Source organism: Bos taurus, chromosome 1, assembly GCF_002263795.3.
Source record: "Bos taurus isolate L1 Dominette 01449 registration number 42190680 breed Hereford chromosome 1, ARS-UCD2.0, whole genome shotgun sequence".
In the NCBI taxonomy this organism is placed as follows: Eukaryota; Metazoa; Chordata; class Mammalia; order Artiodactyla; family Bovidae; genus Bos; species Bos taurus.
The window spans coordinates 3531055-3548393 of NC_037328.1; the positions used below are offsets into that span (position 1 = coordinate 3531055).

Below are 17339 nucleotides of genomic sequence, written 5' to 3' on the forward strand. Positions count from 1 at the left end.
TGAGTCTGCTCATTTAGGTGGTGATTACATTAGGTTAATGACTCATTTGGCCGCCACCGGTGCCTGCTCCCTTATAGAGAGCAGAGCTGTGTACTGCTAGGCAGCGTGAGCCTGGTAATGAGGCTCGGCCCCTTGGCTTCGCTTTCCATCTCACGTCGGGCTAATATTTCTGGTGTCTATTTCTGGTACTAGCCCACATCGAGCCAACACTGGAAACCAGCAGTCTGTTTCCAGGTTCCCTTGGTAACCCCAGTCCCCTAGACTTTGTTTAAATTACTTCTCACGAGTCAAAGGCTAGAATTCTAGATGGCAGCTCTCTCTGGCCAAGGCAAGTGTCAATGGGGCCCAGGAGCCAGGTTGCAGGTCCCAGCACTGTCCACCCACGCCCTCGGAAGCCCCTCAGAGCCTCCTCCCCAGGACAGAGCTCTTGTTTGGAGAAGCTGGTGCTGCAGCTTTCATAGGGCTCGGGGCCTGTTTCCAGACCATCCTGGGCGGATGTCACCCCCTTCCCTGCCCTGTTACTGCTCTATGCGTCCCCCTTCTTCAGTGGCTCCTGCATCGTCACCTGGGCTTCAGATCTAGAATGTGCAGGCCCCTCTAGGTCTGAAGGAAGAGGGCTCTAGGTTGGTCTCAGTCCTGGAAGGTATTTGACCCCTGGGGTTTTCACGTTTGCTCTAAAGTCACCAAAGGGTGGGAGGCTTCCCTGGTGGTCCAGTGGTTGGGGCTACGCCTTCCAAGGCAGGGGGTGCAGGTTCCGTCCCTGGTCAAGGAGCTGGGATCCCACATGCCTCAGCCAAAAAAACCCCAAAACACAGCACAGAAGCATATTGTAGCAAATTCATTTAAGACTTTAAAAAACAATGGTCCACATTAAAAAAAAAAATCTTAAAAAAATTTTTTTACAAAATAAAGTCACCAAGGAGGGGGTCCTTATTCCCCTAACTCAGACTAGTGAGCAGTATGTCAAACGAGTAGGGGAGAAGTGCAAGGAAGTATCTTCCTGTGTGACTCTTTGCCACCCCATGTCGCCCTCCAGGCTCCTCTGTCCCTGGGGTTCTCCAGGAAAGAATTCTGGAGTGGGTAGCCATTCCCTTCTCCAGGGGATCTTCCTGACCCAGGGATCAAATCCGGGTCTCTGGCCTTGCAGACGGATTCTTGACTGTCTGAGCCACCAGGGAAGCCCAGGATTTTCCTGTGCTTGTTTACAAGTCTGTAGTCGATACCCCCACTCGGGGACACGTGGCCCATCACAAGGTGTCCCTCAGTGTTTCCATACTGTGGGCTCCTGCCTGGAAGCTTCCTCATGGACTCCTTCTCGAGCAAGCGGCACAGGGAAACTTGGGCTGAAGCCTTTCCCGCCTTTCTTCCTGCCCCCAACATTTCAGAGCAGGGACTCAGGGCTGAAACAAACATCAGAGCAAAGAGGTGGCAGAAGAGGAGCTTGTGGGTCATTTTGAAGGAACGGGGGCAATTCCACTGGATTCCAACCGATGCTGGCAGGACAGCTCTTGAGTGGAACACACACACACACTCATACACACACTCAGATACACTCACAGACACTCCAGCAGACACACATACACACTCCCATACCCTCACACACAACACAGATTCACACACTGAAACATATACACAAACATCCACAACCCACAACCAGGCATACTCAGACACACACACACTCAAACAGATAGACACTCCAACAGACACACATACACACTCACATACCCTCACATACTCAAACACAGATTCACATACTGAAACACATACACTCATACACAGACACCCACAAACAGGCATACTCAGACACACACACACTCAAACAGTTACACTCACAGACACTCCAGCAGACACACATATACACTCACATACCCTCACACACTCAACACAGATTCACATACTGAAACACATACACTCACACACAGCCACCCACAAACAGGCATACTCAGACACACACACACTCAGTTACACTCACAGACACTCCAGCAGACACACATACACACTCACATACCCTCACACACTCAACACAGATTCACATACTGAAACACATACACTCACACACACAGGCATACTCAGACACACACACACACTCACTCACTCAGGCCTTAGCTCGTCTAAACAGTCCCTCTGTGTGAATTAGAAAGAGGTGCCACTCAAGAGAGACAGAGGCCTTCAGCAGCAGGTTTGAGGAGGGGAGAGTAGCCTGGACTTCAGCCCCCACGTACCCTCTGGCAGGGCCCCCTGAAGGGTGCGCTCTGCACGACCACGTGGGATGGCCCCACCTATACTTCTCCTGGTGCACGGAGGGGAGCCCCACGTGCGGACTTGTGGGTGCAGAGGGGCAGGGCAGCCAAGAGAAGATGTGGCCTTCCCTTGAGTCACATAGAGCATCCTGTCCACAACTATTCAGGGCTTGTAAGACAGGCCCCATGTCGCCTGAGGAGGGGTCCCTCTGCGTGCACTGAGTACCTGTTGGGATAGGTGATGTTACACGGCACTTTGCCCACGTAATTCTCATTCAGCCAGCGATTCGCCAGCGCCTGCTGAATGTTGGGCCTCTTCACAGGATCTGGTTCCAGGAGAGAACGCAGGAAGTTCACGGCTCCTGTGAAGACATTGGGCAAGTGTCACATCTGTTACAGGCTGAAGGCAGACCAAGGCAGGTGACCCACCACACCTCCCGGGCCACTGCTCATCTATTTTCTGGATCTTGGGGGGCCACCCATCCAGAGTACAAGATGTCTGTCCAAGGAGGTATCTGGCACGTGGTAAAGCAGGAACTGGCGTGGGTCTCCCCACACACCATACCTCCCCAACCCTTGTGCTTTCTCTTGTGGTTTACCACTAAAGGTGAGCCAAAGGGGAATGGACGAATGTGAAAGGACAACACTGGGTCTCAAGGTAGGTTTTAAGGAATTTATACATAGGCCTTTCAGGTGGCACTAGTGGTAAAGAACCCACCTGCCAATGCAGGAGATGTGAGAGATGCAGGTCCGATCCCTGGGTCGGGAAGATCCCCTGGAGGAGGGCATGGCAACCCATTCCAGGACTCCTGCCTGGAGAATCCCATGGACCAAGGAGCCCAGTGGGCTATACTCCATGGGGTCACAAAGAGTTGGACATGACTTAGCGTCTAAACTACCATATATATGTGTATATACTTGTATATATATGGAATTCCCTGGCAGTCCAGCGACTAAGACTCTGTATTCCCAATGCAGAGGGCCTGGGTTTGATCCCGTGCAAGGGAACTAGATCCCACATGCCACAACTTAAAGATCACACATGCCACAACCAAGACTCAGATTCTTTTTCAGATTCATTTCCCTTATAGATGATTGTAAAATACTGAGGAGAGTTCCCTGTGCTATACGTGCATCCTTTAAGATTATAACAATGGAAACAAAAATACAACACTCAAGAAAATGTTTATAATGCACATAAAGGTCACAGGCTCCAAAATTGTTGAGCATGAGAATATGCAGATCCTCACATGGACAAAGACTGCCAGGGATTCCCTGAAAATGAAGATGCTCTGTCTTGCTTGAGTTTGGGGACCAGGATGTTTTCTTATTTATACTCATTTTATAAAGCACTGTGATAGTATCCTTGCAATAAAAAAATATTCTTTTATGTAATTTTGTACATGATATCCCATTTCCAATATACCAAATAAAACTTTGAGGAAACTAATCTGAATTTGCTTGGTCACCAAACTTTTTAAATCTTTTCCCCTAAAGCTATTTTTTAGTTTCCTAAGATAATCCATATAGTAAAGGCTATTGTCTTTCCAGTAGTCATGTACAAATATGAAAGATGGACCATAAAGAATGCAGGGCGCCGAAGAATTGGTGTTTTCAAACTGTGGTGTTGGAGAAGACTCTTGAGAGTTCCTTGCAAAGCAAGGAGATCAAACCAATCAATCTTACAGGAAATCAACCCTGAATACTCATTGGAAGGACTGATGCTGAAGCTGAAGCTCCAATACTTAGGCCACCTGATGAGAAGAGACAACTCACTGAAAAAGACCCTGATGCTGGCAAAGACTGAGGGCAGAAGAAGAGTGTGACAGAGGATGAGATGATTGGATGGCATCACTGATTCAATGAACATGAATTTGAGCTAGCTCCGAGAGATAGTCTAGGACAGAGGAGCCTGGCATGCTGCAGTCCAAGGGGTTGCAAAAAAGCTGGACATGACTTGGCGACTGAACAATAGCAACAAGATAATCTAACCTTTCAATGAAAAGTCATAAAAATTGTCACCTTCTCACAGGCTTCAGTTGTCATTTTTAAAACTGTCCTTTGAAGAATGATGGGTATTATGGTCAACCGTCTTTGCAGGGTAAAAATGAAGCTGTCAAGAGGGGCTAACTCTGATGCCAGAACCAACCCCAAAGGAAAAACTTTTGCTAGGTCAGGCCACCAGGTAACCCCTCCATAGGTTTCCAAGCAGTGGATGAGGCCACTGGAAGGCCATTTCCTTTTGAGAATGCAGTGGGTAAAAATATATGTGTAGATGACAAAGCAGACATGAGAGGTATTTAATATTCTAAGTTTTATAGCTAGGTCTCCAAATACATCTTTTCTACAATGTTCTTCAGTGCTCTGAAGAGCAAATGGGGCTCTAAAAGAGGGGTCTCTCTTGTTGGAACCTCCACCTCCCTTCTCTCCACTTCCCTATATTGTAAGGTCATTTGGATGCTTAATCGGGACATCTATTGGTCAAAGAAAAAAAGACTGTGAGCATAATGAGTTGAAACCAGGAGACTCTTCAGTTAATGATGTTTCTGAGACATCTCTGCTGTTGTCATTGTTCAGTCGCTCAGTTGTGTCCGACTCTTTGTGTCCCCATAGACTGCAGCACGTGGGGCCTCCCTGTCCATCACCAACTCCCCAAGCCTACCCAAACTCATGTCCATCGAGTCAGTGTTGCCATCCAACCATTTGTCCTCTGTGCATCTTCTTGTCTCTTCTTGTCATCTTGTCATCAACCTCTTGTCATCTTCTCCTCCTGCCTTCAATCTTTCCCAGCATCAGGGTCTTTTCCAATGAGTCAGTTCTTCGCATCAGGTGGCCAAAGTATCGGAGCTTCAGCATCAGCCCTTACAATGAATATTCAGGACTGATTTCCTTTAGGATTGACAGGCTGGATCTCCTTGCAGTCCAAGGGACTCTAAAGAGTCTTCTCCAACATCACAGCTCAAAAGCATCAATTCTTTGGTGCTCAGCCTTCTTTATGGTCCAACTCTTACATCCATACATGACTAGTGGATAAACCATAGCTTTGACTAGACGGACCTTTGTTGGCAAAGTAATGTCTCTGCTTTTTAATATGCTGTCTAGGTTGGTCATAACTTTTCTTCCAAGGAGCAAGCGTCTTTTAATTTCATAGCTGCAGTCACCATCTGCAGTGATTTTGGAGACCCCCAAAATAAAGTCTCTTGCTGTTTCCATTGTTTCTCCATCTATTTGCCATGAAGAGATGGGACCAGATACCATGATCTTAGTTTTCTGAATGCTGAGTTTTAAGCCAACTTTTTCACTCTCCTCTTTCACTTTCATCAAGAGGCTCTTTAGTTCTTCTTTGCTTTCTGCCATGAGGGTGGTGTCATCTGCATATCTGAGGTTACTGACGTTTCTCCCAGCAATCTTGATTCCAGCTTGTGCTTCCTCCAGCCCAGCGTTTCTCATTATGTACTCTGCATATAAGTTAAATAAGCAGGGTGACAATATACAGACATATTCCTTCCCAATTTGGAACCAGTCTGTTGTTCCGTGTCCAGTTCTAACTGCTGCTTCTTGACCTGCATACAGTTTCTCAGGAGGCAGGTAAGGTGATCTGGTATTCCCATTTCATGAAGAATTTTCCACAAGTACTTTTCCGCTATCTTCTTGACTAATATTGTCATCAACAGGAGAATGTTGGATCCCACCAAAAAAAGATGTCCCATATCCAAGGGCAAAGGACAAGCTCCAACAAGACAGTAGAAGGGGTGAAACAGTGTTTAGAATTAAACCCCATACCCACCACAGACGCTCAGAGGGCTCAAACAAAAGCTTGTGTGCACCAGGACCCAGAGACTCCACAAGAGACTAAGCCAGACCTGCCTTTGAGTGTTTGCGTGTCTCCTATGCAGGCATGGGTCAGCAGTGGCCTGCCATGGGGACAGGGGCTCGGGCTACAGCAGGCCTTGGAGGCACAGCATGGCTCCAGTCCTCTTGGAGGAGGTCGCCATCAGCCCCACCATAGAGCCGCCAACCAGACGACCCACAAACCGGAGAACAGTTATCCCAAAAAAGTTCTCTCACTGCTGCAAAAGTTCCAGGGCCCACAACAGACTTCCCAACCTGGGGGTCTGGCAAAGGGGCTGAGAACCCCCAGGGAATTTGACTTGACGGCCAGTGGGACTTGATTACAGAACTTCCACAGGACTAGGGAAACAGACTCTTAGAAAGCACAAACAAAACCTTGTGCACACCAGGACCCAGGAGAAAGGAGCACTGACCCCACAAGACACTGAGCCAGAGTTACCTGTGAGTGTCCAAGAGTCTGCAGTGGATGCACGGGAAGACACTGGCCTGCCACAGGTCAGGGGCACTGAATACAAGAGTTCCAGGAGCCATGGTGTGCTGGCCTACGTCCTTTTGAAGGAGGTTGCCATTACCCCTACCGTAGTTTGGCCTCACAGGGAGGGAACACAGCTCCATCCATCAACAGAAAACTGGACATCTCTGTTGCTTACCCTCAAAGGACCTAAACAGCAACCCAGGCTTTTTCAGAGTTTGATTACCCAGAAGAGCTAAGAACAGACTGGATGTGAGTTTTTGTTCTATTTTCAGAACCAAGCACTCTGCACCATCACAAATTGCTGATGAGCACAAGTAATTTTAGTTCAGATCTCTACCAGTGAATTTTCTTTCTTTGGACATCACAAATATTGCATTAGTATCCAAAAAGGACTTTGAAAACATCCTTGGAGCTCTTTGAAGTCTGTGTGAGGGTCTTGAATATCCCTATGACTCATGAGCAAAAGGCATAAAAATATTTTCCACTGTTCAGGAAAGCTGTGGGGGCCATGGCCACACATCCCACCCAGCACTTCTAAGCTAGCACTTGGTCTTCAGAGCCAGGCATAGGGATGACCCACCCAGGGTGTGGTCCCTCTCTGCGCCCCGTGTCACAGAAGGTACACACTCCTCCAGTGCAAAACCTGTTTCCTCCAAGCATCAGCTTTCTGGAGCCTGGGCTGGCTTGTGTGAGCTCCATGAGCCCGTGCCTTGGAAAAGAGCCCCAGGAGGCAGGCGAAGCCATCAAATTCTTTGTTCTATTGCAGCCTGTGGGATGCTGAGAGAGATCTCACCCGTACCAGAGGCTCCTTCACCATCAGCTCCCAGGAGAAAGCAGCAACAGCAATTATTTGACGATTGAGGCTTCTCGGAAATCCTTTTTACCCTATCTATATATATTCTTTTTTAGATTCTCATCATTATAGTTTATTACAATATAATGACTATAGTTCCCTTTGCTAGACAGTAGGACCTTGTTTACATATAGTCGTGCATATCTGTTAATCCCAAACTCCTAATTATCCCTCCCTCCTTGCCCTTTGGTAACTATAAGTTTGTTTTCCATGTCTGCGAATCTGTTTCTGTTCTATAAATAAATTCATTTAAATCATTCTTTTAAGATTTCACATATAAGTGATATCATATGATATTTGTCTCTAGCTATCTGACTTTGTATGATAATCTCTAGGCCTACCCAAGTTGCTACAATGGCATTATTTCCTTCCTTTTTATGGCTGAGTAGCATTCCCAGGGTGTGTGTGTGTGTGTGTGTACCACAATTTCTTTAGTCATCGGTCAATGAACATTTAGGTTGCTTCCTTGTCTTGGTTATTGTAAATAGTACTGCTACAAACATGTATCTTTTCAAATTAGAGTATTCTCCAGATACATGCCCAGGAGTGGGATTGATGATCATATGGTAATTCTGGCTTCCCCAGTGGCTCAGGGGTGAAGAAACCACCTATGATGCAGGCAACCCAGGAGATGTAGGTTCAATCCCTGGGTCGAGAAGATCTCCTGAAGGAGGGCATGGCAACCCATTCCAGTATTCTTGCCTGGAGAATCCCATGGACATGGCAGCCTGGTGGGCTACAGTCCAGAGAGTCACAAAGAGTCAAACACAACTGAAGTGCCAGCACACATGCACGCATGGTAATAACTCTATTTTTAGTTTTTAGGGAACCTCTATACTGTTCTCCATAGTGGCTGCACCAATTCACATTCCTACGAACAGTGTAGGATGGTTCATTTTTTCCCCACACCCTCTCCAGCATTTATTATTTGTAGACTCTTTGATGATGACCATTCTGACCAGTGTGAGGGGACACCTCATTGTCGCTTTGACTTGCATCTCTCTAATGAGTGATGCTGAGCATCTTTTCACGTAAAATCAATTGGCACTGACATGTCCCTCGCAGATGCTAACATCCCGCCTTTAGTATCACCTCAGTGACTTCATGGTGCAAAACCCGCTTGATCTAAAGTGAGTATCTGGAATGCGTTCAGAACGCCTTCCTTGAGGTGTAGTGATAAAAAAGGAAAACATGGAAGCTGTGAAAGGCATTCACGACTCTGTGATGTACAAGCACCAACAAGCACAAAGAGAAACTGTCTAGAAGCCAGAATTGGAAAGATCCCAACAGCTTAAGCTTTCGAACTACATGGTGGGGAAGAGAGACGATTCTTGGAAAGCATGCAGAGCAGACTCAAAGGGCAATAACACTGTGCTCTTTTTCAGCTCAAATTTGGCAAAAATTCTTCCAACTTCACCTAAAAAAAAGTGTTGTTATACAGTAGATATGGAGAGATCATTACAAGTATGAGTGATATAAATTAATAAAGATGTGTTAATGAGACACTTAATAAAATGGCACATTCTCAATTTGGATATTTCGGTTTTGATATTACTCAAAACATGAGGACAACAGATAACACTGCCAAATCTGCAGTGGGGAGGGGAGGGGGGCATCTTACACAAAATAAAGTAAGGAAGAATAGAGAAGCAACATTTCATACATAGCTCAGTTGGTAAAGAATCCGCCTGCAAGGCAGGAGACCCCCCAGTTCAATTCCTGGGTCAGGAAGATCTTCTGGAGAAGGGATAGGTTACCCACTCCAGCATTCTTGGGCTTCCCTCGTGGCTCAGCTGGTAAAGAATCTGCCTACAATGTGGGAGACCTGGGTTCCATCCCTGGGTTGGGAAGATCACCTGGAGAAGGGAAAGGCTACCCACTTCAGTATTCTGGCCTGGAGAATCCCATGGACTGTATAGTCCATGGGGTTGCAAAGAGTCAGACACAGCTGAGTGACTTTCACTTTCAAAGAAGCAACCGAGTACAGGAGGGAAGTTCAGATTTGGGGGTCAAGGGGAAGTAAATAAAAACTGGAGAAGCTATATAATCTTGCTGGGACTCAAGTTTCCTCCTTGATAACTTGGGAATAATAGAGCTTAACTTACAGAGTTGTTATGAGAACAGAAGACACTATGAAAAGCACTTACCCATGGCCATTCAATAAATGGCAGCCACTCCTGCTGCTGGAAGCTAGTATTCTGGGACGTAAAGAAACTGGTGTCACACGGTACCACAGATGAGGGTGGGCCAGCATGGTGGAAGGAAAAGTGGTCAACTTGGGGTGCAAATAACAAAGAGCTGGAAAAGCAGGGGGCTGACAGAAAGCAGAGGCTGATCCCCAGAACTGATGTCCTTCACTCTATAAGCCAGAGAAGATGACCTGAGCTTCCTCAGCATCGAAGGTGCAGTTCTGGGCCCTACTGGATCGGGCCAGATCTCACAGCTGAGTAGCCAAATGAGTCTGTGGGCTGGCTTCCCAGACTACACACTTTAACACAAGGGCCAGGGACTCAGATTCCCTGAACAACCACTATGTGCCCACACTATGCTTGATAGCACAAACCTGGCACAAAACGTTAAAGCCTGAGGTGGGTAGATATTTACATATCTTACTATTGGAGATCAGTCCTGAATATCCACTGGAAGGACTGATGCTGAAGCTGAAACTCCAATCCTTTGGCCACCTGATGTGAAGAACTTACTCATTTGAAAAGACCCTGATGCTGGGAAAGATTGAAGGCAGGAGGAGGAGGGGATGACAGAGGATGAGATGGTGGGATTGCATCACCGACCCAATGGACATGGGTTTGGGTGGACTCTGAGAGTTGGTGATGGACAGGGAGGCCTGGCGTGCTGTAGTCCATGGGGTCGCAAAGAGCTAGACATGACTCAGTGACTGAACTGAACTGAACTGAAACACTTACCCATCTTAGGCTTTAACCCTCTGTGTTGGAATAGTAAGAGAATAAAAGGGGGAGTGAAAGTGTTAGTAGCTCAGTCATGTCTAACTCTTTGCAATCCCATGGACTGTAGCCCACCAGGCTCCTCTGTCCATGGGATTCTCCAAGTAAGAATACTGGAGTGGGTTGCCATGCCCTTCTCCAGGGGATCTTCCCAAACCAGGGATCAAATCCAGGTCTCTTGCATTGCAGGCAGATTCTTTCCCACTGAGCCATCAGGGAAGTCAAAAGGGGAGGAGGGCGATGTCCACATTCCTATATCATAAAATCAGATATATAATGCATAAAATCAGATATAAAAATGCATTTCATGCTTGTTCATGCTTGACCAATCAAGACTATAAGGTCCTGGACAGATATGAAGATCTCTAAAAAGCACACACAGAGTTTAAGTTCAGTTCAGAGTTTAAGGCCAAAGTCAAAATTGTCTGTTCCAAGCAAGAGCTACGTGAGACTGGATATCAATTCCAATCATACCGAAATTGCTTGGAACATTTCTAATATTTCTTTTGCTCCCTCCGACTTAAAAAAAAAAAAGATATTTTCAGGGTGCAACTTTTACTTCTTTGAAGGTAATTTAATTGTCACAATAAGAAGGCACTTAGAGCCTAGTCTGCTAATGCTGAGTAATAGTACTGGGATAAAAACAAGGTTGGTTCAGAAGCAACGAAACTGATTTCCTTGTGCTTTTAGTCCGCCTGTCCTTGCCCTGCTGCCCAAAACACCCCAGTGCCAATGTCAGGGACCCCCTCCTCCCACAGCCTGTGGCTCACACGAGTAATGCTGCTTAATCAGATATTTCTGGCTTTTCACCTTCCAGATACATGGTAGGATTGCATTTCCTCAGCTCCTTTAGCTGGGTGAAGCCATGTGAAATGTTTTAGAAAGTTACAAGTTATGAGTGGAATGTTGGTGGGAGATTTCACTGCTGCAAAGAGACCTTCTAGATTTCTGGTTCCCTCTGCATGGATCAGACACATTGGAAATAGTGGCTGCCCCAGTGGTCTGGGAGCCTGATTGACAAGAATGAGCAGAACCCTTCAACCTTTGATCCACCTCTCCACAGATATGTAGCATGAATGAGACATGAATCTCGGTTGAATTCCCTAGTTGTTCAGTGGTTAGGACTCCAAGCTTCCAAGGCAGGGGGTATGGGTTTAATCCCTGCTTGGAGAGCCAGGATTCTGCATGCTACATGGCACAACCAACAAGAAAAAAGGAATCTTTGTTGTCTTATGCCACTGAGATCAGGGGGCTATTTGTTACTGTAGCATAACCTAGGCTATCCTGACTAGTACAATGAGAAGCAGCTCTAGCTCTTCAGGGTCTCACTGGAATTCAGAGTGAACACTGTCTGCTTTTTCCAGGCATGAAGTTAGAAACAACCTCCTATTGTTCTTTGTATTGGGACACTTTAGACAAAACAGGCTTGAACAATAAGAGGAACTTCAAAATCACTCTGAAAGATGGTAGTCCTATGATTATATAACTCTTAAAGAGACTACCTTGAAAGACTGCATTTATTTGTAAGTGTTAAATCTTATTTGTTACCACAATGAGGTATCATTATATCCCTATCAGAATGGCTAAAATTAAAAAGTGAGAGTATCAAATGCTGGCAAGGATGCAGAGAAACTGGATCACTCATGCCTTGCTAGAAAGAACGCAAAGTGGTACAGCCACTCAGAACAGAAATGTCACAGTTGCTTACAAAACCAATTATACGCTTATTATAATACCCAGCTATTTCACTCAGGCAAGTGAAAACATGTTCTCACAAAACCTGTATACAAATATTGACAGCAGATTCCTTCATAGCATCTGGAAACAACTCAATATACTTCTGTGGGTAAATATATACACTATGGTAAATCTATACCATGGACCACTACTCAGCAAGAAAAAGAAACAAAGGATTGGTGTGTGAAATGACTTGGATGGATCCCAAAGGAATTATGCTAAGTGAAAAAAAGAGATACAAATATATTGGATTTTTGAAAAGACAAAATTACAGAATTGGAGAACAGGTTAGTGGTGGCCAGGGGTTAGGCAAGGTGGGAGGCAGGGAGCTGGCTGAGGCTATAGAAGGGTAAGATAAGGAATTCTGGTCATGGAATTGTTCCATATCTTGACTTAATTATCACATGAATCTACACATGTGGTGTGACACTGCAGAGAATTCAATACACGCCAACACAAGTGCATGTTCGTCCAAATAAGGCCAATGGCTTTTAATCGCATCCTAGTGGCAACCCTAAACTGCAGTTACTTGAGAGCCTATCAACGGGGGGAACTGGGTGAAGCACAAACACACCTCTGCGTGATTTCTCACAACTGTGTATGAGTCCACGCTTATGCCACAACAAAAAGTTTTTTATAAACCCTGAGTGGCTAAAAAACAAACAAAAACCCAACTGTATCTTTATTCTCTGTCCCCTTATCCTGGTTTATCTTCTTTATTTTTGGCTGTTCTGGGTCTTCATTGCTGCACAGGCTTTTCTCTAGTTGCAGCGCACAAGCCTGTCTTTCTTGTGGAGCAGAGGTTCTATGGCGTGTGGGCTTCAGGAGCTGTGGTGCATGGACTCAGGAGCTGTGGTGCATGGACTCAGGAGTTGCGGCTTCCACCTCTAGAGCACAGGCTCAGTAGTTGTGGTGTGGGGGCTTAGTTGCTTTGAGGCAGGTGGGATCATCCTGGACCAGGGATTGAACCCGTGTCTCCTGCGTTGGCAGGTGGATTCTTTACCACGGAGTCACCAGGGAAGCCCCTTTCTAATTTTCTTTAGAACACTGAAACTACTAAACATCACAAGTGTTTATCTGTTATTTTTTGCCTCCTCTGCTGATATGTAAGCTCTACATGGATAGAGACTGTTTTGTCTTCCTGGGGCCTAGAACATCTCTAGCAGCAAGTTGATGCCCAGGATCAATTTGTGGAATAAGTGAATAAATGTGAAATATGAACGAATGAATGTGCTTCCATTGCAGCACTTTCAACATTTTGGCAAGCTGTAAAACCTAAACCAAACAATTTGATCAACATTTTGCACCCTTTCTAACTCCATGAGTTACAGGTCTCAATGCAGAACTATTCCTTTTATAACAACAGAAACGTAACTCATCTTCCCAAGTACATAATGCCTGCTTTGCTTTCAGCCTCCAGAGATTCAACACGCCTCGGCAGAGGTGAAAGAATGAACCGAATTAGATAATTATAGAAGAATGCATTTCAGCTTGGGTGTCATTTGGCAAGCATAAATTCTAGGTCAGCTTCATGGATGCTTTATAAACTCAAGCAAAAAAAAACACACCAAAAGCCTAATAGTAGTCAAACAAAAATGCCATATTTGAACCATGTGTCATAAGTTGAAATCAAATAATTACTCCTTTTTTTCTTTTCTGGCCACATGCCTTATCTCAGTGAAGCTGAGTTTATTCTAAGGAGCCAATTAAATGACCATCAAGGCCAAGCCGAGGCCAGGAACTTGAAGTGAATTGCAAACCAAACAAGAGAACAAACTGCAGTCATTTCCTGGATCTGAAACCAAATCTTAATATGAACTGTTTACTGAAATGTGAACCAGCTAAAGTTTGAGAGTAATTTCCAAACACACCTGAGGATTTGGTCTAATCACGTAACCGAACCCATATATATTTAAAAGCTTTTGAACAGACTTGGAAACTCACATTGCTAAACAAATCTCAGAACAAACTCAAATGAAACTAATAGTTCTTTACAGTGAGCTGACTAAGGAACACACAATAGAAATGTGATGATCGACCTTCTTTTTTCCGAGTCAACATTATAATGAGTTGAGTTTTAACACAATTCAGTCTGCAATTATTTTTCCAAGAGGGACTATACGATCCTTTTGATAGGTGTGTATTGTGTGCAGGAGGAGGAAGGAGGAAGTTAGGGGGTCGGGATTATAATGGACAAGGAAAGGACTCAGAGGCGATGAAGCGAAGTGTGTCCTTAGAGACGGGAAACCCAACCGTTTCTGGAGACTTCGTTTTCATACTAGGAAGAGACAAGGCAGTGACAGGGTCGTCCAGACCCCAAAGCTGCAGGAGACACACTGCTTCCGGGGGTCGGAGAGCGGCCCTGGACCCTGGGGCGGCAGGTGCGTTACCTGTGGAGAGCTGGGCGGGGAGCGGGTTCATCTCCTTGTCCACCATCTTCTGGTACAAGGCCCTCAGGCTGAAAGGCTCCACCGTGAAAGGCAGGGTCCCGGTCAGCATGGCATACATGTTCACACCTCTGGAAGGAGAGACACACCAGACGTGAGACCGGAAGACGAGCCGGGAAGAAGACAGAGCGGCCAGGGGCGTGGGGAAGCTGGGTCCTGCCGCCTCCGCGTCCACCTCGGCGCTGCTCGGCCATTCCTCGAGCGCTCAGCTCTGCGCTGAGACAGGAGGTGTGAAAGGCACGAGCGAAAGCGCAGCTGCGGAGAGTCGGACCGTGGTGACAACAGGGGTTTAAAGAGCGTCAAGATGACACAAATGACCTATTTTTATAAAACAGGGACAGACTCAGAAAAGAAACGTGGGGTTACCAAAGAGGAGAGGCAGGGGGATGACTTAGGAGTTTGGGATTAACATACACACACTCCTATAACAAGGGCCAACTCTATAGCACAGGGAACTCCACTCAATATTCTGTAATAACCTCTATGGGAAAGAATCTGGAAAAGAATGAATCCATGTATCTGAATAACTGAAGCACTTTGCTGCACACACACAATATCACAATATTGTAAATCAACTATCTTCCAAAATAAAAATTAAAAAGGAATAAATTCAGGGACTTTCCTGGAGGCAAGACTCCATGCTTCCACTACAGGGGACATGGGTTTGATCCTTGGTCGGGGAACTAAGATCCCACGGGCCGTGGGGCACAGCCAAAAAATTAATTAATTAATCAACTTTCAGAAAGTAAATAAAGAGCTTCAGAAGCTACCCCCATAAGGAGGGGAAACTATGTCCTTTTCTTCTGGAAGGAAGTCCAGACCAAATGATGTGAAAAATGCCTGTGTAAGTAGGAACCTCGAATAAAAGTAGTTCCGCCATAATGCAGTTTTCAAGTATAGTTGACGAGGTGGAGCCTGGAGGAGGCCAGATCAAAAACATACACGGCAAGACCCTCCACGGGAGGGCAAGTCACAGTCTGGCCAGGCTGCGTGGCTACTACTCAGCCCTTGGAGACAGAAGTCTCACACCCAAACTGGTGTTTCGCTCTTCTCTTGAACTCCGTTTTGGCCTGTACCTAGAGAAATTCCTTTGGAGGTGGGGAGGAAGGGAGATCTCTTTCCCACTCTTATTTTTCGTATCATTTTTTATTGGGAGATTCTGCCATCCAGCTCACATGTGGTCAAAATGCCTTCCGAATGGGCTTCACTACCTACAGCCAAAACCAAACTAGAGAACAGTAACATCTCTTGGAGGACTTTTCTTTTCCTGATGTGCAAAACCTAATATCATTTTGATGAGATTTCCTGATGGGGTGAAATGCCTGGCCTGCCGCGAGATCTCGAGTGCTCAAAAGCGCGCAGGGGAGTGTTTTAAAAAGAGGCAACAAGATCTCCAGTCAAAACAAATCCAATGAGACTGATTGAAATGAAGACCCGTGGGGCCTGTTCCACTGAGGTGCCTCTGAATTACAGCACTCTGGAGAGGGACAGGTCCAGAATCCACGGGCTCCGGCTAGAAGTCATTCTCGAATTGCAGGCGTATGCTAAGACCCAGTTCTTGCTTTGTAACTCGAAGTGGAGTTAAGGAGACGGATACAGCATCATTCACTTCTCAATGCTTGCAGGCTGGCTCTCAGTCTCATGCAGCAGTATTGATGGCTGGCCCCCGGAGGGGATACCAGACAAGGAGCTGCCATCTCAGACTCAGAACTGGGTGAAGGCAGACAACCAGCAAATCAACAAATAAATAAGTTCAAGTGTTTCAAGTAGTGAGTGCCGAGGGGATAAGAAAATGCTGAACTCTGCGGCTCTGGACCCCAGAGGAGTTCAATTAAGGGAGAGAGACGACTATAATAAGTACTTGAAGATGGGAGCCCTCTCGGGATAAGTATACGTGTGTGAGTTTATCTGTCTCGGCCAACTGGTTACGAGGATAAATTATGTGGACCAAGCAGTGGAGACAAAAGGGCTTCCCTGGTGGTCCAGTGGTTAAGAATCTGCCTTGCAATGCAAAGCACACCAATTCGATCCCTGACCCAGGAAGATTCCACGTGCTGCAGGGTAACCAAGTCAATGTGCCACAACTATGGAACCCACTCGCTGCAACCACCGAAGCCTGAGTGCCCTGGGGTCTGCTTTCTGCAATGAGAAGCCTGTGCACCGTAACGACAGTAGCCCCCACCCGCTCAGCAACAACAACCCAGCACAGCCAAAATAAATAACTAAATAAATATTTAAATTCTTAAAAAGGAAATGCAGGTAAGAATGAACAAAGCATATCCAGCACTGTTTAAAGCAGCATTTCCCTGTGTGTGCTTAGTGGAACACCATCCTCAAGACAAGACTAGATGTTGGGTGGATAAACTTTCTGTGGCCAAATAATTTGCAGAGCAGTCATCTGGCATGAAGTGGGTGAAAGGGGCTCAGAATGGGGACCAGCAGACTGAGGCACGTTGTTCATTAAGTTCTGAACGGGAGGGACAGCATATGGTAGAAAGAGAGAGGAGAAAATTAGCAATAGGGACGTTTGAAGGGGAGACGCCAAGACGCAGCGTGGAAAGCCGGACGATGGTGGTGATGTAACAGAAGCCAGGAAGCCGGGAGGAGAGGTAGTCTGGCGGCAGAGGAAAAGGGGATTAGGGGAACTAACCTGTTTGAGAACCTTCAATGCACTGCTGCACTGTGGATACGTTTGAGGCAGAGCCAACCATCCTTGCTTGGAGGATTCTTGGAGGCTGATAAAGCGAGAAAGCTAAGAGGGCCCTCCAAATT

At 46.1% G+C, this 17339-nt stretch overlaps 1 protein-coding gene across 1 annotated transcript in view; it reads right to left on the reverse strand.

The window, feature by feature from the left end:
- Positions 1–17339, reverse strand: part of HUNK (hormonally up-regulated Neu-associated kinase) — a 131263-nt gene that overhangs the window by 32078 nt on the left and 81846 nt on the right. Inside the window, exons 5-6 of the mRNA XM_002684590.4 lie at positions 14511–14638; positions 2467–2602 (exon numbers count right to left, since the gene is read on the reverse strand). Of these exons, the coding sequence (XP_002684636.2) occupies positions 2467–2602; positions 14511–14638 (264 nt within the window). The remainder of the gene's footprint in view (positions 1–2466; positions 2603–14510; positions 14639–17339) is intronic.